General features: G+C 38.7%; 1 protein-coding gene and 1 pseudogene across 6 annotated transcripts in view; one reads left to right on the top strand and one right to left on the bottom strand.

The window, feature by feature from the left end:
* STXBP3 (syntaxin binding protein 3) overlaps nucleotides 1-18444 on the bottom strand; it is a 70464-nt gene that overhangs the window by 12673 nt on the left and 39347 nt on the right. For 5 of the 6 annotated variants that reach the window (XM_036272582.1, XM_036272584.1, XM_036272583.1 and 2 more), the window contains 6 exons: nucleotides 8209-8274; nucleotides 6321-6401; nucleotides 4576-4714; nucleotides 4202-4308; nucleotides 3579-3671; nucleotides 1551-1636 (listed from right to left, as the gene is read on the bottom strand). In XM_036272582.1, the coding sequence (XP_036128475.1) occupies nucleotides 1551-1636; nucleotides 3579-3671; nucleotides 4202-4308; nucleotides 4576-4714; nucleotides 6321-6401; nucleotides 8209-8274 (572 nt within the window). The remainder of the gene's footprint in view (nucleotides 1-1550; nucleotides 1637-3578; nucleotides 3672-4201; nucleotides 4309-4575; nucleotides 4715-6320; nucleotides 6402-8208; nucleotides 8275-18444) is intronic. The other variant, XM_036272588.1, reaches the window with a different exon arrangement.
* Nucleotides 11447-16058, top strand: LOC118637273 (annotated as a pseudogene).

Genomic DNA, 18444 nt, shown 5'->3' with positions numbered 1-18444 from the left:
CTGGCCAGTTGGGCTCAGCAGTTAGAGTGCCAGCCCGTGGACCAGAGAGCCCTGGGTTCAGTTCCTGCTAAAGGCACATACCTTGGTTGCAGTTCATCCCCGGCCCCAGTAGGGGTCGTGTGGAAGGCAACCAGTTGATGTGTCTCTCTCATGTCGATGTTTCTCTCTCTCTCTCTTATCCCCTCTCTCCCTCCCACTCTATCTGAAGATAGGTGCAAAAATGTCCTCGGGTAAGGATAAAAAAAAAAAGAATTAAAGAAAATTATGCTAACAACTTAATCATAGGGGATCTCAAAAGAGGGATGGAAACTAAAAAAAATTCAAATGGAAATTCTAAATGTAAAAAGTACGATAACTGAAATGAAAAAAAAAATCATGAGATGGCTCAACAACAGATTTGAGATGTCAAAAAAATGAGAGAACTTGAAGATGGATCAACTGATATCACACTCAGAGAGCAGAAAGAAAAGAGATGAAAAGTAAACAGAGCCTCAGTAACCCACGAGACAATGTCAAACCTCCCAACATCTGGTAATGGGATTTCCTAAGAGAAGGAAAAGAGAAATGGGCAGAAAAAATACTGACTGAAAACATCCCAAATTTGATGAAAAGAATTAACTTGTAGATCCAAGAAACTCAACAATACCCAGATAGAATAAACATGAAGAGAACCACTTAGACACACAAACTGCTGAAAGCCAAAGACCAAGAGAAAAATCCTACAAAACTCTGTGCACTGTTTAGAATACAAATATATGTAGAAAACACATGAAGATACACAGATGAATGATAACACCAAATTCAGGATAGGGATGAGATGAGAGTGAGAAAAATATAAACAGAGACTAATATATAGGAAGCTTGAATTGTATTTATAATGATTTATTTGTTAAGCTGGACACTGAGTATAAGGTATGCATTATAACGTTCTCAATAGCTTTCTGAATGTTTCTACTATTTCACCACCAACAAATTATCAAACAGCATTAGGTCCTCTGCTATGTGAAGAGAGATGAGCCCTGGCTGGTTTTGCTCAGTGGTTAGAGTGTCGGCTTGCAATCTAAAGAGACCTGGGTTCGGTTCCCGCTAAGGGCACGTACCTCCGTTGCAGTTTGTTCCCGGCCCTGGTTGGGTTGTGCGGGTGGCAACCACTCGATGTGTCCCTTTCACATCGATGTTGTTTTTCTCTCTCTCTCTCTCTCCCTCCCACTCTATCTGAACAAAAAAATGGAAAAATGTCCTCGGGTGAGGATAAAAAAAAAAGAGGTGAGAGGAAAAACTTAGTTTCATGAAAATATTTTTCACTAGAGTACATTCTCAAATTGTTTCCCTGGACTCATTTAAAACAGGTTATATATACTCTGGTTTCTCTTCAGATCGCATAAATCTTTCGCCTTTTTAAAACAGGTTATAGTTAAAGAGAAACTGCCTCTTAAGTTTTTGATATGTTTTAAGAAGGGCTGCCAATGTAAAGAGTACCTGTGCCCCATTTCAAGTATCAGTCTGCAATATCATACTGAAAATGTCACTGACTTATTTACAGGTTTTACCTTACAGCTCCAGAGCCATTCCACACTGCTGGGCACTGGGAACAATATGGCCATTCCTTTGAATCTAGTCTATTATCAATGGCATCCTAGGGAAGAAAGAATTAACATCATAACGAAAATGTAAATTCCAAGATATTTTTATTTATTTGTTTGTTTTGCATAAAACTCAAAATTAGTATTTATAAGTAAGAAACATACAGATATATAAATACTCAATAAAATAAGGTTAGCCCTTCCTTTGAACCTGACAAATCTTGCTTAAAAAATTAACACAATCTTTTACTAACTTATTAAACCAATATTTATTGCATGCCTCCATTTCTTCATTGGGAGGGTCCCCGCATTGGTGTAAGGATTCCAGGCATCTTATCAAGACCTTTATGTCTAGAGTGCTAGGAATTTCTAAATACCATCTTAGTCCTGACATACCTCTTAGGCTACGGAGAGTCCAGGACTTGCCCTCCACGGTAAGTGACTCTACAACAGGATGTGAACCCCTGGCCCAGGCATACACAAGACAATCCAAAGGGATGAGGGATATTTTCATTTAAAATTTTTTCCTTTTTTTAGGGTTACATTTTATGATGTACTTATGTATATGGATGTACTGTGTACATAGATTATGTTTTATTAGTACAGTAATATGTAGTTTACAAATAAATAGTCATGCTGGTTTACAAATAAATAGTCATGCTGTAAGCTTATGCTCATTTTTTATGGTTAAGTATGTACATGATCAAAAAAAGTTGAAGAAAAAGAAAATGAAATGAAAAAAAAAGTTGAGGAGCACTGATTTACAGCATGGTAATACAAATGGTATTAATGAGCGGGTACAAGGAATTCAGTAGTCCAAGATATTTCAAAAAGACTGCAGGAAGTGAAAAAAACAAGTTTCAGGAGAAATCCTGAAGGCCTTAGATTGCCACTTAGCGAAAAGTATATTTTCTGAGTTTAACACACAAATCTTTGTTAAAGAATTCGAGAAAATCAATTCTTACTTTAAAAATATGAGCCAAAAAAAAACTAGTTAATTCTATATACTTATTATAATTAAAGAAAAAAATCTTATGCTACAGAAAATAAAGTCTAAATTCTTTAAACTTTTCATCTAGGATTAAACATTTGTGAGTGACATAAAATTAGCCAAGCAAAACAGAAAAATCATAGTAATAAATTGTACCCAATTAGATCCCAAAGGAGAGTAGAAACTGGTTTAAATAAAAGGAAAACTGAAATAAATGGAACTATGTAATTATGATTAAAGAATCAATGTCATGATTTGACTGAGTTCACAATACAATTTTTATTAGTTTGTTTTCTAATTTCCTATAATTACATATTTTAAAAATGTTTTTATTGATTTTTTTTTTTTTAAGAGAGAGAGGAATGGGGAGAGAAACATCTATCAGCTGCCTCCTACACGCCCCTTACTGGGGATCGAGCCTGAAACCTGGGCATGTGCCCTGACTGGGAATCAAACTGGGACCTCTCAGTCCATGGGACGACGCTCAAGCCACTGAGCCACACCAGCTGGGCTAATTAAATATTCTCTAAGTGAACAACACTAAAGGCACAGACCATCTATTGGATATAATAGCAAACTATAGTGAGGTTTACATTTTAATCACAAATACATTTCTAAGAATACTAGAGTCTAACACTTTCTACTAGTGGTCATATATAATTTTGTTTTGGACTTTCATTCACATAAATTATATATATTTCTGCTACATATAGTTATTTAAAACAACAACAGTTTTTTTCATAAAGCATGTGTGTGTTGATTTTTGTTTGTTTATTTATTTGGAGGCAAACAGTGGTATTTGTTTGAGGTCTTCAAGGGAAGAATCTTCAAGAGTTTCCTCTCCTCCCATGACCCTAGATATAGCCTTCTTTGGTGGACCCTCCCAATGCTGCAGAAAATTCCTGACCTGTAGATATGCACAGACTGATAGATAAACTTAAAAACAATTAAGAATGCTCTTCAGAAGGGCACTCAGGGAATAAGTAAAATTTAATTAATTTTACCTCCAAAATATCTTTGATATAAGGTGTCCATCGAGAGAGCTGAAAAGTTTCTTCTGCAGACCGATCCTTTCTTAATGGTTTGCTTTGTGTAGACTAATATAATTAGAGGGGAAAAAATTTAAAAACCAACAATTTATTTAGGGCTATTCTTTTATTAAGTTTTCTAACACAAATCATCAAATACTATGTTGTATTACTCAAACTAAGATTGGAAATACCCATTCAAATAATCTGAATAGGTGTGGACACATAACTTCACAGTATTTTTGCTTTAAGGATAAAATTTATAACTGTATCAGAAAATATGTTTACTCGAAAATGCTATAACACTCAATGGGAGTGAGATTCTAAACAGAGTTCTTTCAAAATTTGCTATAAATTAATCACGAAGAGAAAAGCATGAATACAAATTACAACAGAAGCCATAAGATATAAATTCACTAGAAAGATGTACTTGTCCAAATTACTCATATGTGAAAAACAAAATTTTAATTTTTACTTACCAAATCCACAGAGTAAAATTAAGAAGACTGTCCAGATAAATACCCATATAAGAAAACATTTAATGTAAACAACCACACATACATACATATAAGTATATACAAAATGTAAGATTTTTTTACCGGGGGGACAATGGGGACACCAAGATAACTCCAGTTACGAATCATGTCACTCTCATTTTCTATCTTTACATTCTGGATCAACCTGTCCAAATTTTCTTCCGTAGTTCCTTAGATAAGTAAAAATATGAGTCATATAACTGCTACCATAATCATTTCTAGGTTTTAGGTAGTACCCATGAATAACACTTTTTAAATAAAAAACAAACATTTAAGTTATATACCCATCAGTCTTCTCCCAATTTCATATCTTTCCTTTTATCTTAACCAATTTCAGCTACTACCCTTTGAATTTTCTTAGTAAACCACTCACTATAATGTGATTTTAGAGCTGGGTACTCTAATATATTCATGAAAATGAACAAAGTCTCCATTACCATTATTACTGAAGATATAGAGCAGGATTGCTCGTATTTTATCATAATTATCATGATTTTTGTTGAGTAGAACTGGAAGGAGCACTCTCATGGAATCTTTCACCTTCTGTCCTTCTGCATCAGTTCCAAGTGCCAGGTCCTTATAGAAAATGACACAGTCAGTGGTCCACAGCCCACGTTCATTTCAGTCAAAAATCTTGTTAAATTTTAATGGTATACAGGAAATTGTGGGTATCACTTGTAAACTTCTAGGTGTAGAAAATGTAAAAAGTAAAAAAACAATTCAGAGAAAAAGAAAACCATTACTATAAACCTGTGGGAACAGGGTAACCATGACTACATGTGGCTATTGAGTACCTGAAATGTGACTAGTCTGAATTAAGATGTGCTGTAAGTTACAATACCAGATTCTAAAGACTTGGTATGGAGAAAGGAATATATATTTCGCTAACAAATTTTTCATATTGATTTTATGATGAAAGGACAATATTTTGGATATGTTGATTGGATTAAGTTAAATGTATTAGTGGAATTAACTACACTTGTTTCTTTTGACTTTATTATTTTTTTTGTTAATTCTCAGCCGAGGACATTTTTCCATTTTTTATTCAGACAGAGCGGGAGGGAGAGAGAGGAAGAAAGAGAGAGAGAGAAACATCGACATGAAAGGGACACATCGAGTGGCTGCCACCCGCACGACCCAACCAGGGCCGGGGACTAACTGCAACCGAAGTACGTGCCCTTAGCGGGAACCGAACCTGGGTCTCTCTGGACAGCAGGCCAACACTCTAACCGCTGAGCCAAATCGGCCAGGGCCTTTATTATTTTTTAAAATACATTTTTTTTTTATCCTCACCTGAGGACATTTCTCCATTTTTTGTTCAGACAGAGCGGGAAGGAGAGAGAGAGAGAGAAACATCGATGTGGAAGGGACACATCGAGTGGCTGTCACCCACACGACCCAACCAGGGCCGGGGACAAACTGCAACCGAGGTACATGCCCTTAGCGGGAACCGAAGCCGGGTCTCTCTAGATCGCAGTCCGACACTCTAACTGCTGAGCCAAACTGGCCAGGGCTAAAATACATTTTTATTGATTTTTAGAGAAAAAAGGAAGGGAGAGAGAAACATCGATGTGAGAGAAACGTTGATTGGCTGCCTCCTGTGTGTGCACGCACACACACATACAACAGAGGGGATCAAGCCAGCAACCTGGGCATGTGCCTTGAGTGGGAATTGAACCAGGACACGCTCAATTCACTGAGTCACACTGGCTGAGCTCTTTTGACCTTTTTAATGTGACTGACAGAATATTTTAAATTACATATGACTTGCATTCTAACTCTATTCACATCATTGATTTAATAGCTTTGTATTATAGAGGAGACTCTTAAACAAGTTAAATGTGCCTGCACAGTCCTCTGCAGGATGCTACATTCAATACTGCATCCCTGAGAAAGGCCTGTCAACAATGCTACCTGAAATAATGCTCCAAATGCTCAAATCATCTCATTCAATAAAAAACTCATAATCACGACTAGGAGGGACTTGCTTACTATGATACCATACAGTGACTTGTTAATATAGCTGGGGAATGATGTATTAAATATGGCCTAAGAGAGTCTTCTTCTATGAGAGATTCTGTGATTCAGGACACACTGCACTGAGCAAAGTTAATTAAGTTTTACCTTAGAAAGCTAACTCAAAAAATCCATTATAAACATAGGTGTTTTTGACTGTACATACCTGTTCAGTTTTGCAAAGCTTTTCTATATTAGGCTTGAATTTATTCATGCAATCTTCTGCTAAGTTAAGATGAACAACTTGCTGAAAAACAAAAGAAATCAATCATTTAAAGCAGTGATTTTCAACAGGTGTGCTGCAAGAATTTTCAAAACATGTGTAACTGACTATTTAGTCAGAGGCACTGATTTCTTTTCCCTTAGATTGTCAAATAAAAAAAAGACAGCAGCCAACACAACAATAGCTATCCAGTGTGAATGAATCAGAATTATACGAATTTTTTTGGTCAGATCAGAAAAAAAAAAATTTTTTGGTGTGCAGAATTTTCATAATTAATTTCTGTGTGCCATGAGATTAACAAGGTTGAAAATCACTGATTAAAGCATTTTAATTTCTTTGTGTACAATATTAAACTTTTGAGATTGGCCTAAAGGAAAATATGGGCTTGGATGGAAAGAAGGTACCATGGAAAGCAATGAAAAAAAAGCTCAAAAAAAGGAGGAAAAAGTGAAAATTAACATGATCTACAGGGGATAATCAACAGATAACAAAAAATAAAATGAAAGGATTGAATTTCTGTTGGGTGAAAGGTGGAAAAAAAAAATAGTCCAGTCCGAAAAGTCCAGCAGAAAACAATCTCAATTCATATCATTAGTTCTTAATTAGGGTGCAGTATGATTTAAAAAAAGTATCTCTAGAGCCCTGGCTGGTTTGTTTCAGTGGTTAGAGTGTCGGCCCGCAGACCAGAGAGTTCTGGGTTTGGTTCCCACTAAGGGCATGTAGCTTGGTTGAAGTCTGTCCCCAGCCTCGGTTGGGGTCATGCGTGTGGCAACCCGTTGATTTGTCTCTCTCACATCGATGTTTCTCTCTCTTCTTCCCTCTCTCCCTCCTGCTCTACCTGAAGATGGATGCAAAAATGTCCTTGGGTGAGGATAAAAAATTTTTTTTAAAATATCTAAAGAGCGTTGGCAGTTTTCTCAGTGGTTAGAGCACTGGCCCATGGACCAGAGAGTCCTGGATTGGTTCCTGCTAAATGCACATACCTCGGTTGCAGTTTGTCCCCGGCCCTGGCTGGGGTTGTGTGGGTGGAAACCACTCGATGTGTCTCTCTCACATCGGTTTCTCTCTCTCTCTTCCTCTCTCTCTCTCTCCTGCTCTATCTGAAGATAAATGCAAAAATGTTCTCAGGTGAGGATAAAAAAAAAAATCTAAAGATTATTCAGCTAATAACTTGTAAGAATAGGAACAGCAAATAAATAGTGTATCTGCCCACATAGTTTACCTACTCTTTTTTTGTTTTGTTAATCCTCATCTAAGGATATTTTCCATTGACTTTTAGATAGAGTGAAAGGGAGAGAAGGAGAGAAAGAGAGAAAGAAACATTGATGTGAGAGAGATACACCAACTGGTTGCCTCCTGCACGAACCCAACCAGGGCCAAGATCAAACCTGCAAACAAGTCAAGGTATGTGCCCTTGACTGGGAATCGAACCCAAGACCCTTTGGTCCACAGTCCAGCACTCTAACCATTGAGCCAAACCAGCCAGGGTCAGCTTAACGACTCTTAAATCTACTAATGTATAACTATTAACTTAAAGAACCAAGTAGAGTAACAATCACTGGTCAATCCAATGTTGAATTTTGTTGTTAAGTTGATAAATGCTAAACATCTCTATATGGCTATTCAAGACAAAGATAAAAAAGTTTAAGTAGAATATGGATAAATCTAAATATCCTGAATACAGTTGGGAAGCTTAGTTACTTGGGATATTTCTCAGAACTAGAGTAAGGACAACTAACACCAAGTATTCCATGGCATGCACTGCTAAACCTGACTACAGAACTAGATGCACCAATAAATGATAAGGTATCTCACATACAATACTGCTTACCTTAGTAATCTGTTTTCGGAAATGCGGCATCTTTTTCATCAGTTGGGCAAGAGCACTAAGTGATATCTAGGAAAAAAAATAAAACATTTTAAAAGCAAACTTATGATTCAGTTATTCTACATAACAATTTTAAAGTCTTGTAATTTTAAATATTTGTTAATTTACAAGAATATCAAATTTTTTAAGAAAATAAACTTAAGACAATTCCAGTTTAAATCACAATAAAGTAGCTCATATCAAAATTACTCTCCCTCCATAAAAAAATAAATAAATAAAATTGGTTAAAGATAACACCTTGCAGGCAGTGAATAAAAATATGGCTCACAGCTAAGAAAATTGAGCAAAGGAAAGCACAGCACGTGATCCTGCATTAAACTTGGCTTTTCCCTGGAACATTTCCAGAACCCAATGAAAGAAAGTAGAGTTCAAATAGCAAGTCTCTCTAGACAGAGGAAAAAAAGATCACAGTTTGGAGCTAGTAAAGTAGGATTTTGGGGAAAGGGTACTAGAGAGGAAAAAGCCAGTTACAATATAACTCAAAGATGTTTACAGGGACTGCCTTTGGATCCCTGGCCAAATATCTAAGCTGCACATATAAGGGGCATAACTCTTAAAGCTTTAGTAGTGAACTGGTGCTGGGTAGCTAACTGTTGGACAGAGATTTCAGAGGGATTGTAGTGCTACAAAAATACTGGCAAAAGTACAGAGTCCTAAGTAAACATCCCAGACATTCAATCCTAAAACTATGTCTTCAGGCTAAGTGTAAGACTAAGTCACTCAACATAAGAAAACCTACAGGACATCTCAAAAGAATCAAGGTTAATCATGAGTGAATTAACTGTCTGCCAGAACAGAATTCAATATTCTTTGTAGAAAAGTCATCAAGAACCTCTGCAGTGTATCATCATCCATAATGTCTAATGTACAATAAAATATTATTCTGCATGTAAAACAGGAAAAAATGATCAATACTCAAGTGGTAAAATAGTCAATAAAAACAGACCCAAGATGAATCAGATGTTGCAATTAGCATACAAAAACTTCAAATAACATATTTATGTTAAAGAAAGAGAAGAAAAGATGGACTAAATGAATGAAAGGATAGAGTATTTCAACAGAGAATTAAGAATTTATTTTTTAGCCCTGGCCAGTTTGGCTCAGTGGTTAGAGTGTTGGCTTGCAGTCCAGAGAGACCTGGGTTCTGTTCCTGCTAAGGGCACGTACCTCAGTTGCAGTTTGTCCCTGGCCCTGGTTGGGTCATGCGTGCAGGAGGCACCCACTTGATGTGTCACTTTCACATCGATGTCCCTCTCTCTCTCTCTCTCTCTTCCTCTCTCTCCCTTCCTGCCACTCTATCTGAACAAAAATAGAAAAATGTCCTAGAACTAAATGTAATATTTGAAATTAAAAACATAATGAATAACTCTCATACAATCCTGGTGGGACTATAAAATGGTACAGCTACTTTGGAAAACAGTTTGAAACTTTCTTATAAAGTTAAATATACATTTACCATACGACCCAAAAATCACACTCTTTTTTTTTTAATCCTCACCCAAGGATATTTTTATATTTATCTTCAGACAGAGTGAGAGGGAGACAGAAAGAAACACTGATGTGAGAGAGACACATCAATGGGTTGCCAACCGCATAACCCCAACCAGGGCCAGGGATGAACTGCAACTGAGATATGTGCCCTCGGCCGGAATTGAACCTGGGACTCTTTGGTCCGTGGGCTGATGCTCTAACTGCTGAGCCAAAATGACCAGGGAGAAATCCCACTCTTAATTATTTACCCCAGTGAATAGAAACATCTATTCACATAAAACCTGAAAGTTTATAGTGGTTTTATTCATAATTGCCAATAAACTGAAAAAATAAAACTAAATGTTTACAACTTGTGAATAGATAAAGTGTAGTACATCCACATAGTCAAATACTACTAAGCAATAAAAACTGATGAAACTACTGTTACATGCAATGTGGACAAACGTCAAGTGCGTTATGCCAAATGAAAAAAAGCCATACTATCTTATTTCATTTAGATGACATTCTGGAAAAAGGCAAAACTATAGGGACAGAAAACAGATCAGTGGTTGCCAGGGGATCTGAGTAAGGTAGGACACAAGGAAATTTGGGAGGGGAGAGGTGGTAATGGCACTGTTCTATATCTGTTTGTGATTATATGATAGCATACATGTGTCAAAACTCATAGAATTATATACTGTAAGAGAGAACTTTATAATTCAATTTTTTTTTTTTTAATCCTCACCCGAGGACGTTTTTCCATTTTTTGTACAGACAGAGTGGGAGGGAGAGAGAGAAAGAGAGAGAGTGAGAAACATCGATGTGAAAGGGACACATCGAGTGGCCACCACCCACACGACCAACCAGGGCCGGGGACAAACTGCAACCAAGGTACATGCCCTTAGCGGGAACTGAACCTGGGTCTCTCCGGACCGCAGGCGGGTGCTCTAACCGCTGAGCCAAACCGGCCAGGGCTATAATTCAATTTTTTAATAATTCAATTTTATTTATTTTTGTTACAGGTGTTTCTCCTTTTTCCCCTCCAATGACACCCTCCTCCCATTCTTGCTACCCCCCACCCACCATTGTTGTCTATGTTTATATGCATAAGTTCTTTGGTTTATCTCTTCCCTCCCCTCTGCCCACTCCTCTGAAGTTTGTCAGTCTGAACCCTACTTCTATGTCTTTGGGTCTATATAACACAATTTAAAAAAGAATACACTTGATGGGTTTAACAGAAGACTGGACACAATAGAGAGAAAAACAGAAGACTGAAAAGCAGGTTAATAAAAATCCAATTAAAGCAGAGAGAAAAAAATGACAGGAAAAAACAAAAACAAAAGCAGGTAAAGGATGTAAATTATAGTTAAATAATCTAAAACACAAGCAACTGTGTCCTAGAATGAAAGGAGAGAGAGAAAATTACAAAATCAAGATGTGAGGAAATAATGGCCAAGAATTTTGTGATTCAAGAAGCTCAACAAACCAAAGAAGAATAAATATCAAGAAAAACACATCATAGTAAGGCATGTCATAGTCAAATGCTAAAAATCAAAGATAAAAGAAAATCTTTAAAAAGACACTTTATCGCCCTGGCCAGTTTGGCTCTGTGGTGAGAGTGTCAGCCCATGGACCAAAGGGTCAGTGCTCAATTCCCGGTCAAGGGCATGCAGCTGGGTTGTAGGTTGGATCCCTGGCCCTGGTCAGGGTCATGAGGGAGGCAACCAATCAATGTGTCTTTCTCACATTGTTGTTTCTCTCTCTCTCTCTCTCCCCCTCCCTCCTTACCACTCTATTTAAAAAGATACTTCATCAGAAAAACAACAGTAACATGACAGCTGACTTCTTTAACAGAAATTATAGTCAGGTGACATACTGAAATCTTTAAATTGCTGAAAGGAAAAGAAAAGCTGCCAACCGTGAATTCTAAATCCAGCAAAATTATCTCAGAAAATCTTGCAAAATAAAGATATCCTCGAGACTTCCAGTCAAGATGGCAGTGTAGGTAAATGCAGTATCACGTCCTTCTACAACATCAAAGCTACAACTGAACTACAGAATATCATCATTCAAAACTGCCTGAAATCAAGCTGAATGGAAGTCCTACCTACAACTACAAAATTAAAGAAGCCACCTCAAGACTGGTGGGATGGGCTGGTCCCACACCCATGTGTGGCGGATAAAAATCAGGAGGAACACCTCGGCTGGGAAGGTCCTCCCTGAGGACTGAAGGGACCCTGTCCCACACCAGGTGCCCAACTCAAGGTTCCAGTGCCAGGAAGAGAAGTCCCTATAACTTCTGGCTCGAAAAACCAGCAGGAACTGAGGCTGAGGGAGGCTGAGGCTGCTGGAGTCCCAGGCAGCTCCTCTTAAAGGGCCCGTGCATTGACTTACTCAGACTGGTACCCTCCAGGCTCCAGCATGGGGGAGGCAGCTTAAAGGCACCAGAGACATAAGAGGAAGAACTGAGTTGTCTGGCATTGGAGCCAGGCATGGAGAGGCAGCTTTCTCCTGGATAGATGTGCTATCAGAGGCCTTTGTTCCTTTGGTGAGCCCTTTCCTGGAGCAGCAAACAGCTGCCATATTTGGGACTTCAGCAACTTGGCTCACACTGTTTGCCCTGCCCTGATGACTTCCTGCGGCCCCGCCCCACCCAACTTTCAGGCCCACCCAAGCTATTGCCAGCTGCTTTACCATAGGATTGGCCTGTCTTAAATCCTGTTTCAGTTTCCTAAATTCTTTCAAACAAGCAGCATCTGGTCTCAGATAGCCCCATATCTCTTGTTAAGTAACACATAGAAACAAACACAGGGAGGCAGCCAAAATAAGGAGACAAAGAAACAGGTCCCAAATGAAAGAACAGAACAAAACTCCAAGAAATAAACTAAGTGAAATGGAGATAAGCAACCTAACAAATGCAGAGTTCAAAACACTGCTTATAAAGATGTTCAATGAACTTAGTGAGAACTTAAATGAACTTAGTGAGGGCCCCAAGAGCATAAAAAAGGGCCAGTCAGAAATGAAGGAGGTATTAACTGACATAAAGAATAACTTACACAGATTCAATAGTAGAGTAGGTAAAGCCAAGAAGCAAATCATCAATTTGGAATATAAAGAAGCAAAAAACACCCAAACAGAACAGCAAAAAGAAAAAAGAATCCAAAAAAATAAGGATAGTGTAAGGAATCTCTAGGACAACTTCAAGAGTACCAACATTCGCATCTTGGGGGTGCCAGAGGAGAAGAGAGAGAACAAGAAATCAAAAACCTATTTGAAACAATGACAGAAAACTTCCCTAACTTGGTGAAGGAAACAGACAAACAAGCCCAGGAAGTACAGAGAGTCCCAAACAAGATTAACCCCAAGATGCTCACACCCAACACACATCATCATCAAAATGCAAAAGGTTCAAGACAAAGAGAGAATCTTAAAAGCAGCAAGAGAAGAGCAGTTAGTTACCTACAAGTTCGTTCCCATAAGACTGTCAGCTGATTTCTCAAAAGACACTTTGCAGGCCAGAAGGGAGTGGCAAGAAATATTCAGAGCGATGAAAAGCAAGAACCTACAACCAAGATTACTCTATTCTGCAAAGCTACCATTTAGAATCGATAGCCATATAAAGAGTTTCCCAAACAAGAAAAAGCTAAAGGAGTTCATCACCATCAAACCATTATTATATGAAATGTTAAAGAGTCTTCTCGAAAAAAAAGATAAAAAATATGAACAAACAAAATGGCAATAAATATATATATATCAACAAACAAATTGAAGGTACAAACAAAATGAACAAGCAGAACAGAAATATTCTCATAGATACAGAGAACATTTTGTTGGTTGCCAGATGGAAGGGGGTAGGGGGAATGGGTGAAAAAGGTGAAGAGATTAAGAAGTACAAATTGGTTGTTAGACTGAAAAACCTCAAAGGGAAGGGGGGTGGAGGGGTGAAAAGAATTAAACCAAAGAACTTATATGTATATATGCATAACCAATGGACACAGACAACAGTGTGGGGAAAGGCAGGAATGGGGCGGATGTGGGGAGGAGGGGGTCAATAGGGGAAAAATGAGAAACATCTGTAATACATTCAAGAATAAAGATAAGTTAAAAAAAAAAAAAAAAAGATATCCTCAGATAAAATAACAGTTGAGCCCGGCCAGGGTGGCTCAGTGGTTGAGTGTCGACCCATGCACCAAGAGGTCACCGGTTCAATTCCCAGTCAGGGCACAAGCCCAAGTTGTGGGCCAAATCCCCAGTGGGGGACATGTAGGAGGTGGCCGATCGATGTTCTATCTCATTGATGTTTCCATTTCTCTTTCCCTCTCCCTTCCTCTCTCTCTAAAATCAATAAAGAAATATTTAAATAAAAATAAGAGTTGAGAGAATTCATCCAGCCCAGGTGAAAAAACTGAGGAACTGAATAAATAACATATTTCATAAATATGTGGGTAATATGAAAGTCTCTTGAGAATTTAAAGCAAAAAATAACATCTTGAATTTATAATGCATGTTTAAGGAAAATATATATGACAACTATAGCACAAAAGAGGAAGGGATAAATGAAGTTCTTGAATTATTCAGGACATGGCAAAAGCATACTTTTAGACTATAATAAGGATGTAAGAATACATTTTGTAATTCTGAGGATAATGACTACAAGACACTATAGGTAAAAACAAAAAAGCTCATATTAGAGATAAAACAGAAAAAGCAACTTAAAAAAAGACTTGATAAAAGGAAAAGAAAATATAGATAAAACAAATAGAAAACAAGATGACAGACATAACTACATCAATAATATATAAAACATATATGTACTAAACATTCCGATTAAAAGACAAAGATTGTCGCCCTGGCCAGTTTGGCTCAGGGGTTAGAATGTCAGCCCGTGGATCAGAGAGTCCTGGGTTCAGTTCCCACTAGGGTCATGTACCTCGGTTGCAATTTGTCCCTGGCCACGGTTGGGGTCATGTGGCTGGCAACCAGTTGATGTATCTCTCTTGCATGGATGTTTCTCTCTTCCTCCCTTTCTTCCTCCCGCTCTATCTGAAGATAAATGCAAGAATGTCCTCGGGTGAGGATTAAAAAAAAATAAAGACAAAGATTGTCATAATAAATAAACAGAAACCAACTACAAACTCTTTCTAATAAACACATTTAAAAAATAAAGACAGACACTTCAGGGCTTCTTGGTTTTCCACAGCTTTGGTGGGGGGACTGGTTCTGGGTTCAACTCCCTACTGATGGAATGCCTATCTGTCGATTATGACAAGAAATCCAAGCTGGAGTTTTCCATTTACCCAGCCCCTCCCCGCCCCAGGTTTCCACAGCTGTAGTTGAGCCCTACATCTCCATCCTCACCACCCATACCAACCTGGAGCACTCTAATTGTGCCTTCATGCTTGACAATGAGGCCATCTATGACATCTGTCATAGAAACCTTGATATTGAGGTTTCTACACTAACCTGAATAGGTTGATAGGTCAAATTGTCCATCACTGCTTCCCTCAAGTTTGATGGAGCCCTGAAATGTTGATCTAACCAAATTCCAGACCAACCTGGTGCCCTATCCCCGCATCCACTTTCCTCTGGCCACATACGCCTCCGTCATCTCTGCTGAGAAAGCCTACAGCTTTCTGTAGCAGAGATCACCAATGCATGCTTTGAGCCAGCCAACCAGATGGTGAAATGTGATCCTCACCATGGTAAACACATGGCTTGCTGCCTGTTGTACCGTGGTGATGTGGTCCCCAAAGATGTCAATGCTGCCATTGCCACCATCAAGACCAAGGATACCATCCAGTTTGTGGACTGGTGCCCCACTGGCTTCAAAGTTGGCATTAATTACCAGCCTCCCACTATGGTACCTGGTGGAGACCTGATCAAAGTACAGCAAACTGTGTGCATGCTGAGCAACACCACGGCTATTGCTGAGGCCTGGGCTCGCCTGGACCACAAGTTTGACCTGATGTATGCCAAGCATGCCTTTGTCCACTGGTACGTGGGTGAGGGCATGCAGGAAGGAGAGTTTTCTGAGGCCTGTGAGGACATGGCTGCCCTTGAGAAAGATTATGAGGAGGTTGGTTTGGATTCTGTTGAAGGAGAGGGTGAGGAAGGAGAGAAATACTAAAGTTAAAATGTCATAACGGTGCTGCTTTTACAGGGAAGCTTATTCTGTTTTAAGCATTGAAAAGTTGTGGTCTGCTCAGTTAATTTCTATGTAGTAGTGTATACTCTCACATACAATTACTGGCCTGTGCTTTAAAACATGATGCTTGGTTACAGACCCAACCTGTCCATTTCTCTGATGGGTTTGAATAAAGTATTCCCTGTCTTAAATAAATAAATAAATAAATAAAGACAGACAGACAGTTAAAAGTAAAGAATGGAAAAAGACATACTATGTAAATACTAACAAAAATAAAGCCGGTATGGCTATATTAAAATCAGACAGCCCTGGCTGGTTTGCCTAAGCAGTTAGAGCGTTGGCCTGTGGTCCAGAGAGACCTGGGTTCGGTTCCCGCTAAGGGCATGTACCTCGGTTGCAGTTTGTCCCGGGCCCTGGTCAGTCGTGCGGGTGGCAGCCACTTGATGTGTTCCTTTCACGTCAATGTATCTCTCTCTCTCTCTGTTCCTCTCTCTCCCTCCCACTCTACCTGAACAAAAAATGGAAAAATGTCCTCGGGTGAGGATTAAAAAAAAAAAATCAGACAAAGTGGGAATTTAATAAAATGTCGGTGGAGTGAATGGAAGCTACACAGACTGTCTCCCAGGACCAAACTGAAATTACAACTAAAATAAAGACAAATCATGGGAAAAACCAACAGAAAAGCGGCTGGAGAAAACCTATATAACAAGGGACAGAAAGAGAACATTAAATCTAGCCTGGTAGGAAATGCAGAAGCCCTGGCCAGTTTGGTTCAGCGGTTAGAGCATCGGCCTATGGTCCAGAGAGACCCGGGTTCAGAAATGCAGAGGCATGGAAGGGCGGGCAGGGAGCCAACAGACAGTAGCTGTTTTAGCTGTGAGCTGCTACCTCGTAGTTAAAAATCCCAAGCAGGCTTCACAGCGTAGAGTGCCAGGACAGAGCACTAAATTAGCTACAGCCACTCACTTTGGGCCGCAGCAGAGGGAGGGCAGACTGGACTGAAACTGTGTGAAGACACTCGGGAGTTTGGGAGTTTTGTGCTGCATCACTCCCTCATAGGACAGAGGCCACGTTACTAAAAGAGCCCCTTCCCAGAGCCCTAAGGAAAAGCAACAGCCCCTCCCTCAGGAACTTAACACCACAGGGCAAGGCCAGAGAAATGCAAATTGAAGCTTATTAACAGCCAGAAAGCCCCACCCACTGGAAATCCTCTTACCCTGATCACCTGAGGGATTTTTTCACTCAGCTAGGGCTACAACCTAAGGCTCATCAAGTAACTGAGACTAATAGCTAACAGGCAAAAAGTAGAGAAAAAATGAACCGTTGATTGACCTGAAAATCTACCCAGGAAATTAAGACTTCACAGTGGTGTATAATGTGGGTCCTGCCACACCCATCCAAACCCAGTAGAAGGAGCCAAAACCAGTGAACACCAACACCCACAAGGTAAATTTGGCAGGCTCCAAAACCCACTGAGACAGTTAAAATGGTGAAACAAAGAAACAAATCCCAAATGAAAGAACAAGAGAATTTTATAGAAGATGAAATAAAATGTAGTTAGGCAAGTTATCAGAGGTAGAGTTCAGAGTAAGATAATGAAGAAGCTCAATAGCATGAGTAATTATATAGAAACACAGAAAATCAACCAACTGAAAATGAAAAACCACCAAGTGGAAATAAAGAATGACACAGCAAAAATAAAAAACACACTGGAAAGAATAACCAGCAGAGTAGAGGAAGCAGAGGATTGGTTAAGTGAATGAGAAGACATGGTAGGAAAAAAATCACCCAATCAGAGAAGCAAAAAGAAAAAACAATTAAGAAACAGGAAGACAGCTTAAGAGAACTGTGGGACAACATGAAATGTAACAAGATCTGCATCATAGGAATTCCAGAAGAAGAAGAAAATGAGCAAGGGTTAGAGAATATAATTGAAGAAATAATGACAGAACAGAATTAGAACAAATACTCCAAAAGTTCATATGGAATGAAAAAAAGACCCTGAATAGCCACAGCAATCTTGAAAAAGAAGAATAAAGTAGAAAGGATCACAAAGTAGGGGAAATATCAGATTATACTACAAAGCCACTGTAATCAAAACTGGCACAAGAACAGACATATAGATTAATGAAACAAAACAGAGAACCCAGGAATTGACCCAAGACAATATGCTCAATTAATATTTGACAAAGGTGGCAAGAGCATACATTGGAGTCAAGACAGCCTCTTGAATAAATGGTGTTGGGAAAACTGGACAGTTACATGCAAAAAAATGAAGCTAGACTAACAACTTACACTATACACAAGAACAAACTCAAAATGGATAAAAGACTTAAATATGTCTCATGAATCCATAAAAATCCTACAAGAAAATGTAGGCAACATAATTAAAGCTATCACATGCAGTCGAATTTCCACTGATATAAGGCCTAAGGCAAGAGAAACAAAAGAAAAGATGAACACCCGAGACTACATCAAACTGAAAAGCTTCTGCACAGCAAAAGAAATAAGCATCAAAATGGAACAGGAACCCACAATATGAGAGAGCATAATCGCCAATGATA

This window comes from Molossus molossus, unplaced genomic scaffold, assembly GCF_014108415.1.
Source record: "Molossus molossus isolate mMolMol1 unplaced genomic scaffold, mMolMol1.p scaffold_m16_p_20, whole genome shotgun sequence".
Classification (NCBI taxonomy): Eukaryota; Metazoa; Chordata; class Mammalia; order Chiroptera; family Molossidae; genus Molossus; species Molossus molossus.
The sequence above is the reverse complement of the archived record's forward strand: the minus strand, read 5'-3'. Positions and strand labels throughout refer to the sequence as shown.